The 9,348-nt window shown below is 41.5% G+C and overlaps 1 protein-coding gene across 2 annotated transcripts in view; it reads left to right on the top strand.

Annotated features, from left to right (window-relative positions):
- The first annotated feature begins 301 nt into the window (after positions 1 to 301).
- FRMD7 (FERM domain containing 7) overlaps positions 302 to 9,348 on the top strand; it is a 49,352-nt gene continuing 40,305 nt past the window's right edge. Inside the window, exon 1 of one of the 2 annotated variants that reach the window (XM_008574903.1) lies at positions 302 to 552. In XM_008574903.1, coding sequence (XP_008573125.1) covers positions 496 to 552 — 57 coding nt within the window. In that variant the 5' untranslated portion in view covers positions 302 to 495. The remainder of the gene's footprint in view (positions 553 to 9,348) is intronic. The other variant, XM_008574904.1, reaches the window with a different exon arrangement.

Genomic DNA, 9,348 nt, shown 5'->3' with positions numbered 1-9,348 from the left:
ATATGTTTTGTAAAGCTTCCTAGCTCAGTCATGAAATTCCTAGTACAATATGAAACTGACTCAAATTCAAATCTTTTCACTTTTGTGAATTGCTATTCTCAGTTTATTGAATCTTCATTTAGGGTTTTCAAATTGTGCTCTTGTGAAATAAAGACAATTTCTAGGGGCTGCAAATGCTTTTTTCTTTTTCTTTGAAAAAAGAAACTGAGTTTAAGAAGGCTAGAGAAAGTCCAGTTGGATTTGTCGTTGACCAAATAGGAAGGAGACTGCCCAGACGCTATTGATCCCAGCACTCGGCAGCACAAACGCCCTTGGGTGTGCATTACTTCAAGCAAACAGAAGTGTACCCTGCTGCGAATGGGGATGCCTGGCTGGGGGTGGGGGGACCCGAGTGCACCACATGCAGCTGAGAGAGAATTCCTGGAGAAAGCCCCTTTCCTGTCATAGCACCCACAGCAGTCTGAGCCTGCTCGCAGCCCAACAGCCTCTCCGAGAATGCTACATTTAAAAGTGCAGTTTTTGGATGATTCCCAGAAGATTTTTGTGGTTGATGTAAGTGGAAATCACATTGCTTATTCCTTTATTATTCATTCAATAATGGTCATTTGTGGACAGCCCATTAGCTGGAGATGTTATGTCTTCTTTAGGACCGAATGAAGGAGGACTGTGGTTTTTAGCTTTGGAAAAGAAATCTGTATTTAATATCACAATGTAGCTCATGTTTTCCCATTAACCTTTCTTCTAGAACAGGTTCTCTTTTCTCAAGGGACAACGAAAGCAAATTTTAAAGCTATGCTAAATATTTGTAAAAGGGCAAAGCAGCAATAATTCAGTTCTTCTACCCAATAAGTTATTATTCTTTGAAATTATTTGTCTGTGGGTCTCACCCCATGAGCATTTGTGGGGAGAAAACTGGTTCTGAGAAAAAAGAGGGGGGAAACTCCCCTCCTTTTCTGAAGAAAACCTATGGGTTATGGGGGGTAGAATTATGCAGTTGTAATGAGAACCTCAGGAAGTAATGACATGTATGAAAAAGAAAAATAGGATAAGAGACTATTTAGTTTGATTTAGTACTTATAGTTCAGGGTTCTTAATATAATTCCTAGCTTCAAGATGATTGCGTACAATTATACCTCATCTCTTCCAGAAAGAACAAATGTATTAAGCACATCATTTGGTGCTTATGTTCCAGCATCTTAAGAAATGTACACTTTGATGTCAGGATTTATGATGAGCATTTTGAAATGTTCTAAGTTTTTATTGGAACCAAAAATGCTATTTGCTCTGATATTTACATTACGTACTAACAGGAAACAAATAGTTCATTTTCTCTGAAATTCATACGAATGTTGGTTGTTTTCTTTTATACATAAACTGTCATCTACTGTAGCATAGCTGTAACGCTGGGTGTGTGGGTAGCCCATTTTTCAAATGAGTATTTCATTTTTATTTGAATTAGGTGCTTTGGGGGTGATGACTTCATGGCTTAGGCTGCTGTTTTGCTGTCTCTTCCTTTCAGTTTTATGTGCAAAAAGCATTTCTAGGTCCACAGACCTGAATGATTTGTTTTTGTAGCAAATAGCTTCCATTAGAGGTATGAGGCATTTCCTATTCTCCCCTGGAACTATATTTAAGGGGTGGAAAATGTCTTTTGAGTAGTTTATCCATTTGCAGGCTCGTGGTGTATGCTCACAGTGCTCCAGTACCTGAATTAGCGAGCTGGGTACTCAAAAGACACTGCTTTAGGCTAAATTTTTAATAGACATTTCAAGCAACTCAAAGAGAAATCTTTGACAAAAAATGACAGAAGAGTTTTCTGAATGTGCAGTTCTAATTCAGATCCAATTAAATGGGAGGAGGGGGTTGGGAAGCACAATACCATAGCTTCACAAAATTCACCTTCTGCAAAGCCAATTCCAGCAACTTGAAGACAGCATGATTTGGCTTCAAGTCAGATTGTCTCTTTCCAGCTGCAACACATTGTGTTCCTTGGGAAGATAATGGGAGAGATTTGATACCCAGCAATTCGGGTGTCAGAGCATCTGATCCCTTTTGCTCTGTGGAAGGCTGTTGCTCTGTAAGTAGCAATTGTGGTATTATGGAGAGTGGCAATAGCACTGGCTGCAGTCCCATGAGCAGCTTTGTCCTGAGGGGACAGAACCTTAAGTTAGCATCCACTCATCCAATGGTACCTTCTCTCCTTAATGGTAGTCTGATGATGATGACGATGATGGTGATGATGACAGCAGTAGTGGTGACTCACCGGTGGAATTACAAAGCAATTTCACATCTATTAGTTCAGTTGAGCCTCCATTCCACCCTGTGAGTGAAAGTAGGAAAAAGATGTTTTTCCATTTTGCAAATTAAGAAATGGGGGCTCAGGTAGCTTAAGTGACTTTGTGCAGGATTCCACAGTATATAAGTACAGAGCTGGGACTTCCAATCCAGAACTCTCCCCACTCCTCCATGTACAATTGTATCCAGAAGACTCACCTGTAGGTAGCCTCCTACTCCTGAAATATTGCTCGTCCACATTATTTATTTTCTGTTTCCTCAAAGGGCACAGAATCTGGCATACAGTGAGCTTTAGATGACTGTGATGAATGAGTTAGTAGATTCTTCCTTCCTTACCCATGGATGAGGAGCTAGGCGGATAAGTGGTCCCTAGAGGTCAGGGAGACCATGGTATGAATCTTATCATTGATTCAAATGCTTAAAAAGCAACCTAAAGAATGTCCACTTTTATTAGTACTAACATCCTAAACAGGATAAAGAACTGCTTGGAATCATAATGAAGAGAGCCAATTAGTAGCTGAGGGAAGCCACATGGAGGGGCTTTGGGTACCAAACTTAACTGAAGTCTCAAGAGCCATGGATCATTCCCAGGGAGAATCGTCCTTTAAGATAAGATTCAAGAAAATAATTGGCTGCATGGGGAAAGATAGTGGACTCTTGGTGTTGATTTTACAGAAAGTGATGTGGTAGGAATATAAAAAGTACACATTATCAGATAGAATAATGTCACCTGGGGAAAGCTAACTGACATCCAGAACCCTTACTTCACTTCAATTGGCATTATCTTGGTAAATTTACTAGGGCCCAAGATCTGGCTCAGGTCTACATATTCAAAAGCCTGATTTGTCAGCACTCCACAAGAACCAAAGTCGGAGACTGTTATTTAAAATCAGAATGCCAGTGTCATCATTTACAGGGATATTGGGGACCATGGGGTCCTTTCATTGGTTACATATGTTTCCAAATGATGTCAGAAAAGTCGCATCTGAAGGAATTCAATATGTGACCCTAATATTTGATGGCTTGATAATGCATGTATCTCCACAAATGACCTGTTATTGAGACTTTTTAGTTACTCATTCATTCATTTAATCATTTAGTTAACAGATTATTATTGAGGACCTAATATGTTTCAGGCCCTGTTCTGGGCACAGTAGACTCTACCACGTGAGTAGATCAAGTTCTTGAGCAAGGGCACACTCTGGCTTGGGCAGTGCTGGCTGAGCGCTACCAACTTTGGCCTCAGTGATTCCTTTTCTTTCTCACTGCATGGTTGACAAACTTCCTTTGTGATTGTCCTACTCTGTCTTTAACTTGTTAATGCCTTCAGTTAGGTTACTGAGAAGAGTGGCTGGCCCCAGACACATCTTGTGTTTTTGAGGTTTCTTTGCATATTTGTGCTCTCAGGCACTGTGTGTTGATTTTATAGATGAACTCTTCAAAGATATTAGTCAAGAGTGTTTAGGAGGTTCAGGATAGGTAGGGGACTTCAGAATTGCTGGATGTGCCCCCTAAAGTTTAATCCAATGAAGGAAATTAATTTAGTGAAAACCTCATCTTATTTTTCAAGCCCTCATAATTATACCATAAAACTGGTCATTGGGCTGGCTGGTTAGCTCAGCTGGTTAGAGCACAGTGTTATAACACCAAGATCTAGGGTTCAGATCCCCTACCGGCCAGCTGGAAAAACAAAAAACAAACAACAACAACAACAACAAAACAAAAACAAAAAACCAACAACAAAAAAGGATCATAGTCAAATATCAATATCATTCTTAGTGCTGCTCTTATCATGGACAGCCTATCCGTAGGCAATCAAGGAGGGCTCTCTAGAATGATGATAATTTGCCGGGGACCAGCCCCAGCACAGAGATTGTGAAGGTCCCCACTGGTAAGGGATCCCCCAAAAGGGAGGAAGGGCAGCGTCGGCGATGGAGCGGCAGCAAACATACAGACCCAAAGGATCTGTTGAATGCTGGGACAACAAACACACAGACTCAAGGGATCTGCTGAATGCTGACAATTTATTGAAGCAAGCATCAGACTTTTATACTTTTCTTTCTTATTTGCTACATAATCATAAAATAATCAATGAACAATATCATAATATCTCTTTGTAAGTGACATATGTTCTAAGAAAAATAGCATTACAGTTTATTCCCAGAAAAGACAATTACAATGTCCTTTCCTTTGAGCAAGAACGTTACAACCCACTGGTCCCATATAATCATCACTTTTCATCACTTGCAATCAGTACCGAAACTACATCCATGGTACAATAGACTTTCTATGACGTTATTAAAACTTAATTCACACCTACATCTAACTATTCTTTATTCCTAAATAAACACTCTAAAAATTAACTTGCTTAACTAAACTTCTACTTCTATTGTAAAACAAAAGATTGTACATTAACTCCTTCCAAGCAGCCAGGCCAGACTCTCAGGCACCAGACAAGACGAATGCCTACATAGGTTCGTTGTCCCCTTCTGGGCCCCACTGCCATAAGCCATCTCCTGAAAATCCATAATCATAAGTATCATTAGTATGATTAAATATTTTAGTATAATTTTGAATACTACTTCCAAGTCTCCCAGAGCGATAGTTATGAGGCAGCAAAGAATAAAATAACAAGCACACAGAACTCCAGAATATCAGGGTGGAACACCGGCATCTTCTCCCACGATGAGGCCTTGCCATCATCCCTTCACGATGAGGCCCTGCAAACACCGTGTTTCATTAAAAGATCTTTATCAAACTTTAATCTTATGAGTGGGAGGTGCCCACGCAATAATTCCCTTGGGAGCCCACCAGAATGGCTAGCGAGGCCTCATTTTCTGACAGAGACAGAGGGAAGGCAGTGCTAGGACTGAGCACTATTCAAGCTAAATAGGAAGACAAAAAGCTGCCCAGTGATTTTTTAAATCAGTGGTGGTATTTACTTTTGGGATGTTTGTCTAGGAGTTGGTTTTTCGATTTATAATGATGAGGGATCTTTTGTACTTTGGTCACTAGTGAAATAGATAACCTCTCCCCCTACTTCGTAAGGCATAGTTCTTCCAACTCCAACGAGATGGAATTGCTATGGTGTAATAGAATGTATCTGGACTTGGGGCTATAGAAGCTGCACCATTTTAGCTGTGTAATCTTGGACCAGTCACTTATCTCCTTAGCTCCTCAAGTTGTTGTGAAGAGTAGTATAAATGGGATAATGTGCATTTGGAGTCTGATAAACCGGGATAAATTTGACTCGCCCACTTACAAGCTGCGGGGCTTTAGGCAAGTCACTTAGCCTGTTTGAGCCACAGTTCTCTCAACTCTAAAAACCTAGACTTTGGGGTGTCAGGAAACACTTCTCAAAGAATAAACCATTTAGGTTTCTAAGTAGGAGCTAAGAAGGTCAAGAGTGGGAGGTAGGGTATGGGGGAAGGATAGTGATCTACAAAAAGAGTGAAGGCCAATACGCAAAGGAGAACATGGTCCTTTCACAGAACAAAAAGAAAGGCCAATGTGAGTGAAGAGTGGAATGTTGAAAGGAAGATGGGGAGTGGCTGGGAATCAAGGCTGAAGAGGAGGGTCAGCAGCTAGATCATTCAGGCGATACATTTTTATATGAAGAAGTTTGGTCTTTATCCTGAAGGTGGTGGAGAACCACTAAAGGGTTTAAAATCTTGAAGTGGGGACATTAGCATCTCCTTCATCATCCATTAACTTATGCATTCATTCATTCAGCCAATTTAATAAAACATGTGTTCTAAGGGCTGGAAATGCCAAGTAGAATCTGGATAATAGCACCAAGTTTAGTGGCTCCAATTTTACAGTCAAACTATATCCTAACCCATATGCCCCCCAAATCGGTATTCCAGCCTGATAGGGGTCTGACCTAAGTCAATAGTGAAGATAGACAGGAAGGATGGATAAAAGAGATGCTAATAAGGTAGAACTTCTAGAAGTTTTTGTTGTTCCCCTTTTGGATATGGGAGATGAGTGAGAAGGAATCTAGATGACCTGCATGTTTGTGGCTTAGGTGATTGGTTGTTTCGAAGCGAAATACTTCAGTCTGTAAGGAAATTTAAATTAGGCTTTCATTTAGATTTGCAAACTGGGGAGACCACCTCTCAGGGTGAGAAGTAAGTCTTCCCAATAAGCAGCAAAAATAAGGAAGTTTTATTGTGTAAGTTCAGGAGATTCTAAGCAGTAAAACAAATTCTAAACATTGTGTGAAGACAGAATGGATAACTGACTATGACATATTGAACAAATGGTTTCTCAGGCCTTTTGCAATATTCATGGCTACTCTAATCCAGGCTACTCAATTCATAAGTAATTTCCTTTCCTTATGTTTAACAGGTTGACACATCCCGTCTTCCCAGGATTTCTCTAAGCAATGTTACGTGCGCTTATATACACAACAGGTTTCTTGGTGATAACAAACTTAAGAGTCTGTTTGTCAAGCAGTAAATTCTAATGAAGGGTCAGCTTCTTGGTCTAGAAGAAAACATGTCAATTAAGTTCAAAAAAATGGAGTCACTGTGGTTCTTTTTATTCTCTTTTCCTGGCCTCTTTTCTTCTTCATCAGCTGGGCAGTGGCCCCATTCACCAAGGTAGAGAACAGAATAGGAGAAGCAAGTTTAGGGGGAGAAATGATCTGCTTTGTTTTGGATTTATGGATGGGATTATGGAAAGAGAAGCACATCTGGAGTTGGGCACACCTGAATTCCAGTCCCAGCTCTAACGATTTTAAGGTGTAGGGGGACTTCGAGTGGGTCACTTCTCCTGTCTGAGCCTGTGCCTTTATCACTGAAATGGAGATAATCATAGCACCTACCTCATGAGGTCACTGTGAAAAGGGCTAGCAGAGGCAAGGTTTCTGACAAAAATTAGGTGCTCGAAACTTGTAAATCACCCTCTCCCTTGCTTGTAGTCCACTATTTCTACACTTTGCAAGCTTTCACAGAACAGAACGGTCTTTCACCTTCAAACTGGAGTCTCTTTTGATAACACTTCTTTTTACAACCCACCTCCAGGCAATAGAGCTCTGCTCCCCCAGGTCTGCACTTCCTCTGGGGCTTCTCATGGTTAATTTCTCCTCCCTTCTGTGTAGTTTGGCCTCTGCTTAGTCGGCAGCCCCAGGGGATTGCTCTTCACCCTGGAGTCATTAATCCTGGGAGTGTCCACAAGAACTGTCTAGAGTTACCTAAAATAATGTAGGGCTTCCTTTAAGGAAGCAGACGGAAATAGCTGAACCCTTTGCATTTGACTATATTCTAAATTACTCCGTGGTCACTACTCATGGTACTGCTAACACAGTTAATAATAATGATAACAGCAATATTACTGAATAATAATCATAGATAGTATTTATCAACAGACTTTGTTCTAGATATATTTTACGTGCACTATTTTATGTAATACTTGCACAAATAAATTGAGCGTCACTATCTAGGATAGTTATGTAACCTTTCTGTGCCTTGGGTTTTCTCATTTGTAAAATGGGAATGAAATGTATTAGCACCCACTCCATAGGGTTGTCACAAAGGTTAAATGAATCAATATATGTAAAACACTTAGAGCAGGGCCAGTAAGTGCTATATAAATGTTGGCTACACAGATTCCTTATGGAATTGGCTTCAATTTCAGATGGTGAACACACGTCCTGATACTTATGTGGGTACTTCAAAAAGTTCATGGAAAAATAGAATTAAAAAATAATACAAATCTTTCCATGAACTTTTTGAAATACCCTTGTATGTACAAGCAGCAATATTCCAAGCTTACGAGTCCTGAAATATTATGTTTATCTCTATCTTACAGGCATGTAAATTGAAACAGAGAGGTTGACTTTTCCAAGTTCACATTACTATTTAGGTTAGTGGGTGAGCTGGAGTTCAAGTCCCAGTCTGCCTGGCTTCAAAATAGTGGCTGGTCATTGGTTAGGTGGCAGGCTTATTATGGCTCGAGCGTGATTGCCGTGTGCACAGCAAAGCTTCTCGGTTTTCCAGTACTCCTTGATGTATCCTCTAGGTCCACGCAGCCTGCCCACACTAGGTGCTCAGTGTTGATAAACTGACGCGCTCAGCTCACCACCACCCCGTGCCTGTACAAAGAATACCAAGTGAAGGAGCTTCTAAATCAGGTCAGAAAAATAATCCTAGAATCATAACATCCCAGCCTAGCCAATGTCAGCTGTTTCTTTGCCAGGGATTTATTTGTCGCCGCAGGGGGCCCATGCTGCCTGGTGACAGACAAACTCTGAGTTTGCTCTGTCCCTCATATCCTAAAACTTGTTGATTCAGATAATAAATTGAACTGGAAAGAAAGAAAGTGCTTGTGCTTCGTCTGGCCCCAGGCCAGGCTGAGCAATGGGCCAAGTGTGTTTTGGGTGCCGCCTTTCCCACCCCTCTGGGGCCCCATATCTTCTGCTGTCACCTGGCTGCCAGGCTGCCTTCCTGCTGGAGCTCAGAGGAGAGGCCTGGACCCCAGCCTGTCCCTTCTCATCCCATCCCCGCAGCTGGAAGTGTTAAGGTCAGTAGGGATTGGGGCGTCCCTTAACATTGAGGAGGGAACCCGAACCCAAGAACATTTGAGGCTCTGGGGGAGGGGACTGTGGCACTGGCTTTGGAGCTAGGTGAGCGGTGGTTGGGTGTTGGGTCAAGTCTGTACTTGTGGGAATCTGTGTGAAGAGTTTCAGTTAGTTGGGGCTTTGCCATCCATACACCTTTCATTGCATTGCAGGCCCCCCCCTGCTGCCTGCGTGCTGGGGAGGACTGGCTGAAGCTCACTCAGAGCTCCTCTCCGAGGAAAACTTGCCTGGCAAGGCTCCTGTGAATTCTATAGGCGTTTCTGTCTTTCTTTTAAATGGCCAGTTACCCTGTATTTGCATCATTGTTCGACCTGTCGGCAAACACAAACATATTACAGAAACAAAAGCTGAGCTTGTGCTTGAAGACAATGGAGTTGTCAATTGCAACTTAGTGAGTGAGAAATTCTTCAAACTGACTGAGTCGTCAGTCAAAAGGGGTCAAAAGGGTATGACCTGTGGGGCAGAACCAC

Source organism: Galeopterus variegatus, unplaced genomic scaffold, assembly GCF_000696425.1.
Source record: "Galeopterus variegatus unplaced genomic scaffold, G_variegatus-3.0.2 Scaffold1116, whole genome shotgun sequence".
Taxonomy (NCBI): domain Eukaryota; kingdom Metazoa; phylum Chordata; class Mammalia; order Dermoptera; family Cynocephalidae; genus Galeopterus; species Galeopterus variegatus.
The sequence above is the reverse complement of the archived record's forward strand: the minus strand, read 5'-3'. Positions and strand labels throughout refer to the sequence as shown.